Source organism: Balaenoptera borealis, assembly GCF_965194805.1.
Source record: "Balaenoptera borealis genome assembly, chromosome: 2".
Taxonomy (NCBI): domain Eukaryota; kingdom Metazoa; phylum Chordata; class Mammalia; order Artiodactyla; family Balaenopteridae; genus Balaenoptera; species Balaenoptera borealis.
The window spans coordinates 45,883,336-45,901,299 of NC_138867.1; the positions used below are offsets into that span (position 1 = coordinate 45,883,336).

General features: G+C 35.8%; 1 protein-coding gene across 2 annotated transcripts in view; it reads right to left on the reverse strand.

Annotated features, from left to right (window-relative positions):
• Positions 1-3,041: 3,041 nt before the first annotated feature.
• MIER3 (MIER family member 3) overlaps positions 3,042-17,964 on the reverse strand; it is a 30,130-nt gene continuing 15,207 nt past the window's right edge. For both annotated transcript variants that reach the window (XM_082382343.1, XM_082382342.1), the window contains exons 6-13: positions 17,554-17,639; positions 17,290-17,362; positions 15,409-15,560; positions 13,097-13,178; positions 11,659-11,753; positions 7,382-7,509; positions 7,156-7,298; positions 3,042-7,044 (exon numbers count right to left, since the gene is read on the reverse strand). In XM_082382343.1, the coding sequence (XP_082238469.1) occupies positions 6,587-7,044; positions 7,156-7,298; positions 7,382-7,509; positions 11,659-11,753; positions 13,097-13,178; positions 15,409-15,560; positions 17,290-17,362; positions 17,554-17,639 (1,217 nt within the window). In that variant the 3' untranslated portion in view covers positions 3,042-6,586. The remainder of the gene's footprint in view (positions 7,045-7,155; positions 7,299-7,381; positions 7,510-11,658; positions 11,754-13,096; positions 13,179-15,408; positions 15,561-17,289; positions 17,363-17,553; positions 17,640-17,964) is intronic.

The following is a 17,964-nucleotide window of genomic DNA, read 5'->3' on the forward strand; positions in this document are numbered from 1 at the left end:
CACCTATACAACCAGATTCTGACCATCTTCACTGCTGCACCAACAGCTTTTCTCAGTTTATTGCTATTTCAGTGGCCTCCTAATTGCCTTCCATTCCTGCCCCCTTTACAGAATAGACCACCGAGAGGGATTCTTTCAAACACAAATCAGATCCTAACCCGCCTCTGCTCATAACTCTTTGATTACTCCTGCTTTGGAGTAAATGCCGGTCTTTCATTACCTCTGATCTCACGTCTTGCTCACTCCACCCAGCCACACCTGCCTCCTTGCCACTCCTTGAGCTTTCCAGGCACACTCCCACCTCAGGGCTTTTGCACTAGTTCTCTCTGCCTCCGAAAACCTCCCCCAGATAGCCATACAGCTCATTCCCTGTCACCTTGCCTAACCAACCTATGGAAATGTACAATCCCCAACCGCCAACCCCTAAAATCCCCATTCCATTTCTTCTCTGTAGCATTTATCACGTATGTCCATGTAAATCCATGGAAGCATCTCTTTTTCTCAGGCTCATTTGTTTTTTATTTGTGCCGCCAAGATTCTGAGAGGCCAGGGGGACTCATATTGTTAAAAAAGCCAAGCCACTTGATCAGGAAGATCCTATTACTCAGAACTTTATGTAAAATACAGAAACTTACCTCCTGTGGCCATATTAGGTATTTAGGACTGAAGTACTGCAATGTCAAAGACTTTTAAAAAATAAGTCAGAAAAAAATGCATATTATATAGAAAGAGAACAAATATGGTAGAAAGTTAATTGTTCAATCTGGATTGTTCTTTATACTGTTATTTTTACTTTTGTCTTAAAAGTTTTATTAAGTTGGGAGAAAAGTCACCATCAGCTTAAGAGTCATCGAACATTTAGTGAATGCCTACTATGTGAAGGGTCCTGGAAGATTCAAAGAATAAAACATAGTTCCTGCTGATAAAATGCTTACAATGGGACTATAAAGCTTGCCCAGTACCATGACTTGGTCTGGACTGGAGAGGTGAAGTTATTTTTAAAAAATAAAACATTGATTTTTTTTTTTAAAGAACCACTTTCTCCTTACTAGAATTTTTTAAGGTTTATAAATGGCATATCATTTCTGACATGCTTATGAAATGCTTTTATTAATTCTACACCAGGAAACAACTTTGTGGCAGTATTGGCTTTACCTGTGTAAAAACAATCTCATCAAAATCGAGGTACACTATAGAGCATGTGTCTCTCTAAAGTGAGTATGCCAGCTATAGCACATTAAACCTTGAAAAATGTGAGCATTTCTGGTCTAGGACTATGACTTCAGTGCCCTGTGCACTGTTTTGTCAGAGAACCCAGATAGCCACAGAAAAGAGAATAAAGATCAGAGATCACTTACCTGGGTAGGAAATTGTAAACAGTGCGATATCCCAGGGACTAATTTAAATTAAAAATGAAAGTGTGTATAATGAAATACCCAATTTACAGATGACATGAAATCTTTGAGAAGTCAGAGAAGCAGCTGGCTCAAAAAGCATACCATTGATGGAATTTATGGCCAAAATGGGTAAGGTCTACAAGAGACTAGATTATTCTGCTCCCACAAGGCTCTCCTCCCTCCCCTAAAAGACTAAAGCGCTATGCTCTTATATGGCGTTTGGCTGCCCTCTTGGCTGTATTCAAAACACTGGTCCTGGCTTCCCTGGTGGCGCAGTGGTTGGGAATCTGCCTGCCGGTGCAGGGGACACGGGTTCAAGCCCTGGTCTGGGAAGATCCCACATGCCACGGAGCGACTGGGCCCGTGAGCCACAACTACTGAGCCTGCGCGTCTGGAGCCTGTGCTCCGCGGCAAGAGAGGCCGCGATAGTTGAGAGGCCTGCGCACCGCGATGAAGAGTGACCCCCGCTTGCCACAACTGGAGAAAGCCCTCGCACGGAAGCGAAGACCCAACACAGCCATAAATAAATAAATAAATAATAAATAAATAAATAAATAAATAAACAAATAAATAATTAAAAAAACAAAAAAAAAACAAAACAAAAACACTGGTCCTTGTACCTCTTTTGAAGGCACTTCTGTGTATGTGCCCACCAGATAGCCCTGCACATTAAGGAAGAAATGCGGTTTTAGATAAGCAACTGAAGCAGAGACATCAAGGTTTTTATCCTCCTCTTGTCCTTGTACAAAATCTGGACATTATGTGCAATCTGATCACTGCATATTAAGAATGGAACTAGAGGGCTTCCCTGGTGGCGCAGTGGTTGAGAATCTGCCTGCCAATGCAGGAGACACGGGTTCAGGCCCTGGTCTGGGAAGATCCCACATGCCACGGAGCAACTAGGCCCGTGAGCCACAATTACTGAGCCTGCGCGTCTGGAGCCTGTGCTCCGCAACAAGAGAGGCCGCGATAGTGAGAGGCCCGCGCACCGTGATGAAGAGTGGCCCCCGCTTGCCGCAACTAGAGAAAGCCCTCGCACAGAAACGAAGACCCAACACAGCCAAAAATAAATAAATAAATAAATAAATTTATAAAAAAAAAAAAAAAAAAAAGAATGGAACTAGAGAGAGAAAGCTCTGGTCAGAGCAAGTGAAATATGGGGACAAACTTGTGAAATTAGGCTAAGGTGAGATATTTAGCTTGAAAAGATGAAGACTTAGGGAAGATATTTCTAGAGTCTACTAAACTATGAATATTATAATAAGACTAGTTTACTATAAATATATTGTCAAATAATAACATCTGATCAAATTTCAGATTTCATGTCTTCCTAAATGACAACAGTTACTGAGAACGTTGTTTGAAACATAACAGACATTCAATAAATACTTCCTGAATGAAACTAAAAGTACGTACAATCCTCACTTTGGGATAGCTAGAATTTTGTTATAGATGGAAATTTATTTTAAAGGAGTTAAAGAAAACTTATTTTATCTACCAATTTTATTACTTACCTATCAAATATCTTATTTACTACATCTAAAACCAACTTAACAGTGGTTAAATATCTACCCATGTGTTATAGCTTAAGAATTATTAAATAAAAATCTATTTGTGGCAAATACTCACACGAACCAAGAAAAAAAAAGATTTCCAGATTTTTATTTCTGGAACTGTACACCAGGTATTAAAGTACAACAAATACAAAATAATGCTCAAAAAAATCAGTGTTTATGTACAAATATTAAAATCAATGCAATAGCAACTTCCTCTTGAACATCTGATACTAAAACTTGTTCTGATTGTCACTAATCAATCTCATACTCACAGCGTACTTATTTCAAACTGGGACAATTGGAATCACTGGTCATCTAAGAGGAGTTTTCATATCTACCATATTTAACAATAAAACTAATAGTTTCCTCCTTTTAGTGAAAAAATTAAGAACTTTTTAAAAAACATAGTAATGTCAATATTTTTATAAATTATTTCAATTTCCATTTGTAGACAATGTGCTTTGAAACTCTGGGCGAACAATCTCCTTGGTGGTCAGGTTTATTTGTTGGTTTACATTCAAAGTTGAAGTATTCACTAGAGACTTTGGTTAAATTAAATAGTATCACTATGCTCTATTAGATCTGACGTTCTCAAATATTATGACCCTCAATTGTAAAAATTAAAAAGGAAACAATTGCACAATTCTTTGACCTAATTGTACACACTTTAGTATTGTTTAAACAGTATTCTACCTCCTTCAAGTAAATTCAGCAGTTGACCATGACAAGAGGAAAACTAAACACTGAAAAAGCTAGCATGAAAAAGTGGAGTACAACTAACAAAAGTAAAGTATTGCTATAATCACAGCACCAGTTTCACTTCTAAATGAATCCGCTGTCCTCTTCAAACCCCCTGTACATAAAAGACACATCAGCCAACACTGCAACTGCTCACCATGGATTTTTGGTTTGTTCATACAAAAATAATATGGCAAAGGAAAAAGAAAAAAGAATTTATCACAGTTTGTTATAAGAATTGTGCTTAACACTTGATAATAAAGGCATTATTGTTTCTTCGTATGACTGCAAATCAGTTATTTTCATGCTCTCAAACGCAATTCTTCTAATAAACAGTAACAAATTCTCTGTTAAGATGCTTAAACGGAGAGGAAAAAACCCAGTAAATCCAGATTTAAAAGGAAATTCAATAAATAGCTATTTTACATGAATAAAGTCATAGTGGTACAATTTACGAATGTCACATCAAGCATGCACAAAAATGGTATTATACATGGAGGAAGCAGTCAGAAAATATTGAATTAGATCTAAAAAGAGATGAAGACTTTACATATATATACAAAAATCTTGCAAATTATTGCCTCATTTTAACAAGGAATTAAAAGTAAACGTTACCAGCTAGTTAGCACTCTCTAAGAGGCTAAAATCAGATTGGCGTTTAAAAATCTATTAAACTAGCTGGAAATTATTTTTCTCTCATATCATTTCTGGATTTTGGTCAAAAGTCTTTATTTAAATAACTAAAGTGTCCATTCAACTTGCTGATAATCAAAACTTTAGATAAGAAACACTGTTTCCATCTTATATCAAGATCCCAGCAATGCATAGATAAACTGAATATATTACTGCATCAGCTACTGAGAATGGGCATGTTCATTTAAGTGCAACTGGTATTAGCATTCAGTCATCTTTGTGTAAATTATTTTATACAGACCAGCCACTGTAAACCCAGAGTAAAAATTAAAGTTATAACAATGGAAGATTATGGCCAGTATCTTACTAAATTATAGGTGTATTCATTTTTAACAAAAGAAATTAGGTTCAAAGTTTAGCACAACACCACAGCAATAAGAAGCTGACAACTTGGAAAAAAATATCTGAAAGCAACATAGAACCCAGGCTACCCATTATTTACTGTGTGCATACAGGAATGCTAGACTTTAGATGTATAAATTAGAGCCTGACTTTAAGTTATTAATTTAACTACTTTTCGTCCACTGTGCTAAACTAACTTTTATAGTAAATGTGCTAATGCGTAAACACTTCAAAGCAATCTTCATTAAAATGCTGCAAAGAAAAGAATACACATCATCCAAAACTAAGGATGTCATTGCAGTTCACAGTTTGTATAATAAATACCCTCCCTTTCCATCACTACTAAGGTAACTACATTCTATCTATTCATCAGCACAACCTTGAAGCGACTTATACTTACAAATATCAGCAATGTAGCCAAACATTTAAGTTTCTGCAAAGCAAGACAACTAGTAGAAATTGAAACAATTAATTAAGACAGTGCAAAAAAAAAAAGAAAAAAAAGTAAAATTCTGTGTTTTAACTGAACTATAAAAGCAAAGCTTATCACATCCTAATACTGCATTACATATTGTTTGAATTCACCTCATAACTTAAAGATGCATGTCTATACAGCAAAAATGGCCTAAGTTTATGACAATGGCTTCTCATTCACAATGTTTGGAATAAAAATAAAACTGAGTTTGAGATGCAACTGAACGTCAATCACTTTTTAAAACTTAAAGTGGTAACGTACCATTCTATTTCAGATAGGAACTCACATTTTTCTTGCCAGTAACTGTTCAAGCTAAACAGAAAAGTTTAAATATACTTCAAGGTTCTACTGCATTTTATGTCTAAAATCTAGAAATCCCTCCTAAATATTAACACTTTGAACTGCACCGCTATAAAACAACTTAAGAGGTGTCCCAAAATGTAAACCAATGAGTGGCAACATCCTAGGCTTTGTAGACTGTGCCCCGCAAGTCAACTGCCTCAGGATAAACTAAATTATCAATGACTGGTATGATTTTTATGATTACAATCTTGATAATGGTGGACAAAACCCCATCTAAATACCACACCTTCAAATGCCAAATTTTTAGCCAATAAATGAAGTTACACAGAAATCTTCCGGCAGTAAAATGACCAATTCTGTGTAAGGTAGCCCTGGTCTAGAATTCTGAAACAGGATCCAAGCAAGCGTCTTCATAATTTGCACGCAGTTCCTCGTGCTGGCTTCCATAAAGATGGACTTGCTGTTTTGTAAACTGAAGTGCTCTAGTTGAACAACATGAGAGAAGTTTCCATTTTTAAAAAAATCCTTGCATGTTTGTGCAGTTTAAAGAAACCTACCCCTGCTTTTATTTAATTAAGAAAATAAAACCAAAAAATGCTACATTGAGCAGGGATCGGGATCGGTACCTGTAAACATTGTTATTCCACTGCATCCATTACGGCAAAAGGAATTTACATGAATAGAAGCCACTCCATTCAGTTCAGAACATCTGTGCTGGTTTTGAGCTGGTGGCCTCTGTCTACAGGTTTTAAAATTGGGAGTGAGGGCAGTGGGGAACAGAAAAGAATAGAAAAAGAAGGGAGTGGGGAAGAGGTATCGGGGATGAGGAAGAGATAAGCAGAGCTTAAAGCTGCACCACAGAGTTCAATCTTAGTTCCCAACTCTGCTGATCATAGTTCATTTCCACATTTATGGATTGAAAATGAAAATACTCTTGATAAATCAAGATATAGTTCTATACATACTGACATCACTGATGTCATAGTGAAAAAAGTTCAAACTTCCAGTGAAAGACTAAGCAAACCTGATACTTTCCTGGTACTGGTACTGCACACCCACTGTTTCTGGGCCCCTCACTCATGTCACTCAGAATGAAGGGCGGCGTGCTGATGCAGAGCGTGGGCACTGATGAAACCATTGGTCTCGCTGGCAGACAGACTGCCAAAGTCAGCCACAGACACGGCCATTTTGGCACTGGTGATATGATGTGTGTGATTTTCAAAGTCCACACCCAAATTATTTGCAGAAACCTCATTCATAAAGGATTCAGGAACAGCAATGCCCATTTTCAATCTCTTTGCTGGTCTTTCTGACTCTTCACTGCACATGTTCATGGGGTTTAGCTCTGAGTGATAAAATCCAGTCTCAAATAAGTTAAAACAATCACTTTCCCCGTTGCTGGGCAGGGTGAGTAACTCCTCTGTTCCAACAGGCACGTGATTGACTTGTCCACGGGGCGTGCTGCCCAGTGGAGGAAAGCTATCATCCAAACAAGTCACATCCGCTGGATCGCAGACGGTCGCTACACTGCTGGTCAAAGCTAAAAAAGAGACGGAAAATGGTTTAAGTAAGCGGTCTGACGTCATGCCACAAAGATGATATAAGGTTGCCCCAAGCTATGGTAAAAAATGCAAAAAGATGTTCATGTTACCTGTCAAGTCACTGGCAGTGAAAGAGTTGAGAATGTTCAGCTGTTGATCAGGAACAGGCTCAGGTCGGTTAGATGTTAAGGCTGAAGAATTTACTGTCCCACCCAGAGCTTCTGTTTCATCCACCAAACGATCCATATAGTCCCTAAAAAACACACCCCAATAATTTTATGACTGCATATCACAGTTGAAAACAAAAATCCCGGAAATCAATCCCACAGTACTTACGTAACTCCAGGGTGATGGTTATATCGTTTCTTTCCAAATCTTGTCTGTTGAGCAAAGTAATCATAACGTTCAGATTTCTTCCACATATAGTAGAATGCTACACATTCAGCAACTGTTCTAGTTCTCACCTAACAAAAAAAGTTGCATTTTTAAAAATCAACATATTCTATGCATTTTTTAATAACTATTTTTTTTTACAACCCATAGGTCTTATTTTCTATCTTCCTAATTATGAAATTCTGAACATTAGTGAACTGTCTTTACATTTACACTATTTAATAATGAAGCTGCCTTCAAAAGCCCAAGGCTTTTTATTTAAATCAGAATGTAATAATAATAAAAAATGCGTATCCAGAAGTTATCTTACACCTTTACTGAAAATCTTAAAACACTGACAATCCTTTACTTTTCTTCACTGAACTTTCACTGTGATTCTGACTGTAGCAGGGGTCCTTCTTAACCCTGAGGGATCCATGAATGAGCTTCATTGGGATCTATTAATTCCCAAAATTTCATGCACGTACACTTTTCTGGGGAGAAGGGTGCAGCTTCATCAGATTATCAAAGGGTTCCATTGCCCAAAAGAGATTAAGAACCGTTTGCAAAGGGATCAGTACTCTACCGCATCTGGAATTTAAGATGATTGCCAGATAAAGGCAGAATTTTTTCCTTTAACATGCATTTGGCTCTTAGCGCCAACAGAGTTTGGTAAGAACAACAACAACAATAAAATTTGAGCCTCATTCAACTTGGTTCCACATGCAGACTAGGGCTCTTCTAACTATATATATAGCTAAAGGTATGAGTTCAGATGTACGCAAAATTCTGTATCTTTACCCAATAAACACTTTCTCCCCTGCTTAATCAGTACCCAATAAGGAAGTTTCAGAATCTCTATCCTGATTAGTGAGCATGTTGTGATATAAGATCATAATACAGGAACAAGCTTTTTAAACCAAGAAATAAGGTATACCTTTCAATAAACACATTAGCCATAAGTCTTCAAAAAGAATATAGGCTTCTTGGGAACAGAGACCTTTCCTGTCTTATTCACTGATTTATCTCTAGAGCTTAAAATAATATCTGGTAAATGATAGAGCTTATTTGTGAAATAAATGGATATATTTCATAAGTCATTGCAAAACTGAGGTTTTATTTTGACTTAAAAGGGCAACTGTTTTATCTTTCAATAAATTAAACACTTAATCTCATCTCTGAGAAGACAACAGGTTTTCATACATACAAAAAAGCACTGAAGTATTCAACATCATACTGGAAGATCTAGCTAAATGCAATAAGAAAAGAAATAAAAGGTATACAGATTGAGAAGAAAGAAAGAAAACTGTCTGTTCACAGATGACATGATTGTCTATACAGAAAATCCTAAAGAAGCAACAAAAAACCCTCCTGAAACTAATAAATGATTATAGCAAGGTTGCAGGACACAAGGTTAATATGCAAAAGTCAATTGCTTTCCTATATACCAGCAATGAGCAATTGATATTTGAAATTAAAAACACAATACCATCTACATTAGCGCCCCCAAAATGAAATACTTAGGTATATACCTAATAAAATACATGCAAGATCTATATGAGAAAATCTACAAAATTCTGATTAAAGTAATCAAACAAGATTTAAATAAATTGAGAGATATTCCATGTTCACAGATAGGAAGACTGATTATTGTTAAGGTGTCAGTTCTTCCCAACTTGATTTATAGATTCAGTGCAATCCCAATTAAAATTCCAGCAAGTTATTTTGTAAATACTGACAAATTAATTCTAAAGTTTATATGCACAGGCAAAAGACCCAGAATAGCCAACACAATATTGAAGGAGAAGAACAAAGTCAGAGGATAGATACTACCCAACTTCAAGACTTACTATTAAGCTATTGTAATCAAGATAGTGTGGTACTGGTGAAAAAATAAACAAATACGTTAATGGAACACAATAGAGAGCCCAGAAACAGACTCACAGAAATATAGTCAACTAATCTTTGACAAAGGAGCAAAGGCAATTCAATGAAGGAAGGATCATCTTTTCAACAAACAGCGCTAGAACAAGTGGACATCTATATCCACCTTTCACAAAAACTCAAAACGGATTATAAGACCTAAAAGTACACTACAAAACTATAAAAGCTCCTAGAAGATAACACAGGAGAAAACCTAGATGACATTGGGGATAGTGATGACTTTTTAGGAACAACAATACAAGCACAATCTATGAAAGAAAAATTGATAAATTGGACTAATTAAAATTAAAAACTTCTACTCTGCAAAAGACACTGCTAAGAAAATGAAAAGACAAGCCAAAGACTGGGGGAAAATATTCAAAAATCACACGTATTTTTTTGGACTGTTATCCAAAATATATAAAGAACTCTTGCAATTCAACAATAAGAAAACAAACCACCCAATTAAAAAATGTGCTAAAGACCCTAACAGACACCTCACCAAAGAATATATATAGATGGCGAATAAGCATATGAAAAAATGACCCACATATGTCATCAGGGAAATGCAAATTAAAACAAGATACCACTACACATTTTAGAATAGCCAAAATCCGAAACAATGACACCACCAGATACTGGCAAGGATGTGAAGCAACAGGAACTCTCTCATTCATTGCTGGTAGGAATGCAACGTGGCACAGCCACTTTGGAAGACAGTTTGGCGGTTTCTTACAAAACTATCCATACTTGCTTAAAGGAAAAAAAAAAAAAACAAACCATTGTAAAGCAATTATACTCCAATAAAGATGTTAAGAAAAAACTACAGAAACATATCATCCAACAATCACACTTACTGGTATTTACCCAAAGGAGTTGAAAACTTATGTCCAAAAAAACCCCTGCACACTGATGCTTACAGCTGCTTTACTCGTAACTGCCAAAACTTGAAAGCAACCAAGATGTCCTCCAAATGGTGAATGGATAAACAAATTGGTAAATCCATACAATGGAATATTATTCAGTGATAAAAAGAAATGAGCCTCACTAAGACTCCATGCTTCCAATGCAGGGGGCCCAGGTTCAGTCCCTGGTCAGGGAACTAGATCCCACCTGCTGCAACTAGAAGTTCACATGCAGCAACTAAAGATATCGCGTGCCGCAACTAAGACCAATATAGCCAAATAAATAAATAAATTTAAAAAAAAAAAAAAAGAGAGAGAGAGAGAAATGAGCCACAAAAAAACATGGAGGAACCTTAAATGCATATTACTAAGTCAAAAAGCCAATCTCCAAAGGCTACATACTGTATGATTCCAATTATATGACAAGGGATTTTTTGATCAGTGAAACTATTCTTTATGATACTACAATGGTGGATAGGTGTCGTTATAACAACACAAAGAGTGAACCTACTGTAAACTACGAACACTGGGGGATAAAAACATGGCAAAGTAGATTTACCAGTTGTAACAAGTGCACCACTCTGGTGGGGGGGCTGGTGGGGGGAAGCCGTGTGTGGGTGGGAGCAGGAAGTACATGGGAACTCTCCATACTTTCTCCTCAATTCTGCTGTGAACCTAAAACTGCTCTAAAAATAAAGTCTATTTTTAAGAAGTGTGTGTATATTCTAACAGTTTGGGATAATTAAATCTCATTAAAATATGCTTTGCTTATTCTTTCTTTTTGTCCTAAGGAACATAGGATTCTAAAATATTTAGGTGGATAGGTCAATATTCTATGCCTATTGCTTTTTAATTTTAAATTTATTTATTATATTTATTTGTTTTTGGCTGCGTTGGGTCTTCATTGCTGCACGCAGGCTTTCTCTAGTTGAGGTGAGCGGGGGCTACTCTTCCTTGTGGTGCGCAGACTTCTCATTGCGGTGGCTTCTCTTGTTGTGGAGCATGGGCTCTAGGTGCGCAGGCTTCAGCAGTTGTGGCACACGGGCTCAGTAGTTGTGGCACGCAGGCTCTAGAGCGCAGGCTTAGTAGTTGTGGCACACAGGCTTAGTTGCTCCGCGGCATGTGGGATCTTCCCGGACCAGGGCTCGAACCCGTGTCCCCTGCATTGGCAGGCGGATTCTTAACCACTGCACCACCAGGGAACCCCCACCTACTGCTTTTTAAACTAGATTTTATATTTCAGAGCAGTTTTGGGTTTACAGAAAAATTGATCAGAAAGTAACAGAAATGTTAATAGCAGGGGAGCATTAACAAGTTATAGCTTTTTTTCCCTACCCAAGAGGCTCATAAATTAGTTGCTTATATTCATTGTATTTAGTAAGCAATTTCTCTATACTAATTTGCCTAACTTACCTTATTCTTCTGTATAAGATGAAAATCTTTTCCAAAAAGCATGAGTGCATGTTCAAAGCTCCGGCATTCTTCTTCTGTCCATGCAGTCATTCCTTCTAAAGAAATTTTAAAACAAAATAAATTGGCCTCAAAACTCTTATATATATAAATGATTGATTTACTTTCAGTATGTTTTCCTAATAGAAAGGCTATAAACTTCTACACACACACACACACACACACACACACCCAGACAAGTTCTTTATGTGGAGGTTTTAGTTAGTAATCTTAACTAAAAAAATCTAGAATACCAAAATATAAACAACTGGTTTTTTTCCTCTGCATGATGAGACAAGAATTTTATATTTTTTACTATAATTCATGCACATTGTTTTTCTGATTTTTTTAAACAATGAGCATTTTTTTTAATTAGGGGAAAAAAAGGTTATTTTCTTTATAGAAAAAAAAAGCCTTACTTTGGTCTTATGTCAAAACCATAAGCTCTTTAGAGACCATAAATAATCAACACATATTTATTTAGAGTCAGTTTGCAGAGTGCTATACGGTAGGAATATAAAGGGAATACAAAACAGCCCATGCTCTCAAAAGACTAAATCCCATTCAACTTCCTGGCAGATGTCAATGTTGATGAATCAAATCTACTTGGGGCAGAGGAGACTTGAAGTGCCTCACTCACAATGGGGACCAGGTCCCCAAAGCCATTAAGAGTAGCCCACCACAAACGTGAAAACTTTGTTCAGAGTTTTGAGAGCATAAAGTAATTTTTTCAAAGAAGCAGCTTTTACAAGGAAACATTTCAATAGACTATCTCACCTACAAGTTTAAATGTATTGTTTCCAGCTTTTATATTTTTCCAAGTCATTTATATAATATTAGTAAGCATTATTTCACTCTACATATACTTAATGAAAGCTATGGTGCATGCAACTGATTTATATAATGACAAAAATACTGAAATTAAAGTTAACCATTTTCCTTGACACACACAAACCAAAACCTAGGCACTGCAAAAATGTTATCACATGATTATTAAACATACACTTCTTGCAATAAATTGAATGGAATATATTATACGTTTCTTTTTTTTAATCTTTAATCTCCTTTTCATTTCCTGTCTGGTTTAAGAAAAAGAAAAAACAACTTTTTTCCCCCAATGAAATCATAAAATCATTCTTATTAATTACTTTGGATATATTGTCATCTCTGGGGTCTGCTTTGTTCTGGAGGTGACAGGGGGGTAACTAATTTGTATTTGAACAATCTCTGGTACGTCTAAAAATAGAGGGCAAGAAAAGGAAAAAATTATTTGCTATGAAGATGAAAATAGATCTTATACAAAAGTGTTATAGGATTGCTCCGTCCTTTATACTTTGCTTATTCTGATCCCCAAATGACCATCCCCTATCGTTTCCCTCTCTTGATCCCAAGTGTTTCTTACCTTGAGAGGCCTTTCCGTTGCAGCAGTACCTTTCAATTGCTTCCTTTATATTATGGTTACACTTGAGAAGTTCATATAATGCCTAAGGGCAAGGGGAAAAAAACTATTCAATAAAACTTACCAAAAGTTCATACTTAAAAAAAAAAAACAAACCCCAAAACAAACAAACAAACAAAAACAGGTGTATTATAAGAGTCCTGACAAATACTAGCTGAAGTGCTCTCTAATTTCAGGACATTTGAAGCGTATGTTTGCCCAGACATTTAATCTACGTAACTATGCTGTAGATTGACTCTGGTACCCAAAGAGTTTGTTCATTCTGATTCCACCTCTCAGAAGTCATCTACCAGTATCATTCCTCACTTTTTTTTTTATTGCCAGGCCTTCTGAGCTGGGAGAATATCCCTATTTTAGATGATTATTTCTAGTCGGGAAAAGTCAGAATTATGGTCTTCTCTCTTGATAGCACCTTCTGCCTGCCTTTTAGAGTTTTCATAAAAGAGAATAGCAGCAGGCCTGGAATAGAAGGATGGATATTTCAGTGACTGGAGTTTATAGTTATTTCCACCTACTATGGAAGATATCATTTTTTAAAAATCAGAATTTCTTCCCATTAAATCTGTTTGGAATTATGAATATACTAAATAGCAGCAGACAGAACTCAATTGAAAGTTAAATAATAATCCACCTTCCCAAGTAAGTTTCAAGAAAGGCAAGGATATTAGTAAACCTATTAATACATCAATAGGTTAATAATCAATACATTAATAATCAATCATTAAAAACAATCTCAACAGCTGCTAAAAAAGCTTCAGATAAATCAGTACCCATTTCTATTTTTAAAAAGACAAAACCTGTAACGGTTTTAAGTAGATGGATACTACCTTACTATAAGAAAGACAGCCTGTATCAAACCAAGGCTGGTATTATTCTTTTTTTTTAATTTTTGGCCCCTCCCCGTGGCATGTGGGATCTTAGTTCCCTCACCAGGAATTGAACCCGTGCCCCCTGCATTGGCAAGCGGAGTCTTAACTGCTGGACTGCCAGGGAAGTCCCAAGGCTGGTATTATTCTTAATGTAAAAACCTTACATGCATTATCTTCCATCAAAAGCAGGCCTCAAACCACTGTAACTACCAAAAGTCCCTGAGAGTTATAGCTAATGCGGTAAGACATATTACAGGAATAAGAGATATAACAATGGTAAGGAAGGAACAAACGTATAATTCACTTTAAAACTAGAAAACCTAAGAGAAACAACTGAAAAATCATTATACTAAATTAAATAGTTTCAGTAGCTTGAGAAAAAAATTTTTTAATTTATATTTCTCTAAATCAACAATATACAAAATACAAATATAATAGTGATCCCATTTACAACAGTGCTAAATACTGTATTTAAAAATAATGAGGAATTAATTAGATGCATGTGGTATTTAAACAAGCAAAAACATTTGCGTGATTAAAAAAAAAGTCAAATACATAGAGAATCAGAACATGCTCTTGAAGTAGAAGGTTTTATGTTTTAAAGGTACTAATTCTTCCAAAATTAATTTATAGTTTTAATGGAATATCAGTAGAAAAAGCCAATGAGATTTCTTTTTGACAGCTGACAAAACTCCTTTGAAGTTCAGCTAGTTTGACTTCTCTACGTTATTCGGAAATTCAAGTTTGAGTCCACCTATCTCTGGGCACTCATTAGTTAGGATTAGCTAGGCTGGAGATAGAGTGAAAAGGTATATGAGAGGGGCAAACAACGTCAGAGAGAAAAAACCCTAATAGGCAATACTTCCACCCTTATCCCACACACCATCAGGAGTGTACTCCATCTACAAGCACACAGTATTTAACGAATGCTCCTAAAGCAAATTTATACACTCTTAATAGACATAAACTTTAATCACATCCTGAATAAAGTTCAAGAATAATCCAAAAAATAACTTTAACATAAAATCTAAAAGTCCGACCACAGAGAATGTTTAAATATACAATGGAACATACAGACATCAAGAATGAAGTATTAAAGAAATCTCAATGGCAAAGAAAATAAGACTAAGTGATTAAAAGGATATAAAATGGTAGGTAAAGTAAAATATATGTGTGTGTATACAGAAAAAAAAGCCCAGAAGAAGACATGAAACAATAGAACGGTTATTATTAGGTCTTGGGATTTTTTTTAAACCAGTATTTTCCAAGTTTTAAAAATCAGAAAGAGATAGCCAGTTCACATGTAAGAAATATTTGAATCAAATATAAGAAAATCAAGAAGATACTATATTAGTTAGCTGCTGTTTCAACAAGAGTGATGTATACCTGTTCATTGTCCCTTGTGTGTGTTCCTGCAGAAATCCTATCCATTATTTTTTCATTTCCAGTTCTTAATGAGGTCTCAACAAGGTACTCCTTAACTTTGCTCTCCAAAACCACACCAGGAAGCCAAAGTAATTGGTCTTCATTTTCATACACTGACAAAGAAAATCCCATCAACACATTAAAAGTAGTGAACACACTTAAAGATGTATACAAAACTGTTTTTCCTCTTCCTATACAAGTAACTAACTTTGAGGACACCAGTAATTTGATTGTCTGGCAAGCTGAGTCTTTCATTAGTAAAGGTTTAAAACAATTTTTTTTTTTTTTTAACTTCATTAAGGTCCAAGTATTCCAGTCACTAGAGCAAGTAGCTTTTTTGGTGATTGGATTTACTAACAAGTTAGAAGGCTTTCTATGCCTAGTAGTCTAATATAAAACCTGGTAGTGGTGTCTTACATTCTTCTAATGAGGGGGTAAAAATAACCTGTGTAAATTCTTTAATAACCTTATTGCAATTTTCTCTTAAACTCCCTAAATGGCTCTATGAAAATGTCTAGAGGTTAAAAATAACAATCAAAATATCTGCCAATACTGAAATACCTAGGAAAGATATATTTTTCCTTTACTGATTTCTTCCCAAAAGGTAAATTATTTTAAAAAGGAAGCAAAAAAACTAAAATAAAATAAAAAGGAAGCAGACTAATTAAAAATGGAAAAAAAATGATAAACAGTAAGATAAGTAAACTTTCCACCTCTTAGAGAAGCTGATATTTAATAAGCGAAATGACACTAAAACAAACTATGTTTTATTAACGCAAACACTGCTGCCATACTGAAGGTTTCTACTTCACACAATAAAGTCATACAGATAGCCCAAGTATTTAACCCATTGCTTCAACTACAATCCATCCTTCAATTGTAAAATAACTACTAAATATAGCGAATAAAAGTAATTTACTGAGAGCTCACTATGCAGCAGAGACCGTGGTAAGTGCTTTACATTCACAACTGTATAAGGCAGGCATTTCTATTCCCAATGAGCAGGAAAGTTAAAAATAAAGTGTGCCTGTGAAGCAATAAGACTGACTTTTGAGGTAAGTTTCTGGAACCAGTTTCATAAAGAAACTTTGGTCAAAACTGAAATGGGTAATATAGTTTGAGTGTATTCCCTCAAAAGATAGAGAAGGTATACGTTCCTTTCTGAAGGTGTAGAACTGAGAGAATATTACCTCTGCTCTGTTTCATCTAAGGGCCAGCAGCTGCTGAGCATGTACTTTGCCCATGGCCAAATCTACGTGTTTCCCAAGTTCAGCTAGGAAGGTGTACCTGGATTTTTACTTCCCACCACCTCACCCCTCCATATTTTCAGAACCAGCTATAGTTGGAATCTACCAAAAATGTGAGGAAAACTGATTACACTTAAGTAGGGGTATATAACAAAAGCAACAGAATCTTTACATTCTACCACCTAATCTTTCAGGGCTGGGGCAAGAGAATTTCTTCTAGTTTCTTTTTTCCTTAAGCGTTTCTTCCCAAGAGGATTATATTCCTAACGTTCTCATTATCTCAGGTGATAGGATGCTACCAACTTCCACTGGAGTGGGATGTAGGCCAAAGAGTTGCACTTGAAGAGCAGCTCCACCGTTTTAACAGGTGCTTAGCATACTGGGTAAGAAGCACCGTAAGGGGCCAGGGCTGGGGGAAGCGGGCGGTAGTTCTCTGAGTCTCACGATACATTACTCCTAAGTCAGGCCTAATTCTTCCCTGACTCCAAATCTATCTTTATACTCACAGGATGAGCATACAATCAGATATTCAAATAAACATATTGAGCGGTAATTTGGCTTACCAAATATTATCAAAATTAAAAGCCTTCCTTACCTTTCTCATTACCAGCATACTCTCCAAGATAAGGTGGAATCTCTGCTTGATATTGTAAACCAATCATTATTTCCTACAGGAAAATTCAGAAGTAAAAACAACTTATTACAAAAATAAATACTGAAAAAAAAAGTTCCAATTCATTAATCAGTTACTACAAATCTAAAGTTATCTCCCAAAATTATCATAAATTGTTTCAGAAGTGTTTTTAAAAGCTACTTTAATCCAAATGGTCTACTAAATTATGATGGCAACTTAACATACCTTCCTCAAGTCTTCAGGTGAGTTACCACTGTCTGTTTCAACATCTTCAACCTCTGATTCTTTATCTCCATCACACGTAGTATTTGCTTAAAAGAAGAAAGTTAAATTTTTAAAAAGGGTTTTGTTGCCTATTTTTGCAGCACTTGAAAGAGTGCCTGATATTTTATATTTTACTTATGATAAAAATTTGTTTAATAAATGAGATCAGCACAAATATACTAAACCTCTTGTACTATTCTCACATTTTGAAACTAGTCAAAACAAGACACTGAAAACATGAAGAAAGTGCATAGTAACCTTATAATTATCTGGTGTACAGTCATATAGTTTGGAAAGGCAAGAGGAAAACCACTATGGTCCCCTTAAAAAAAGAAGGTAAAGCACTGGATTACACTGATTACATTAATCTAG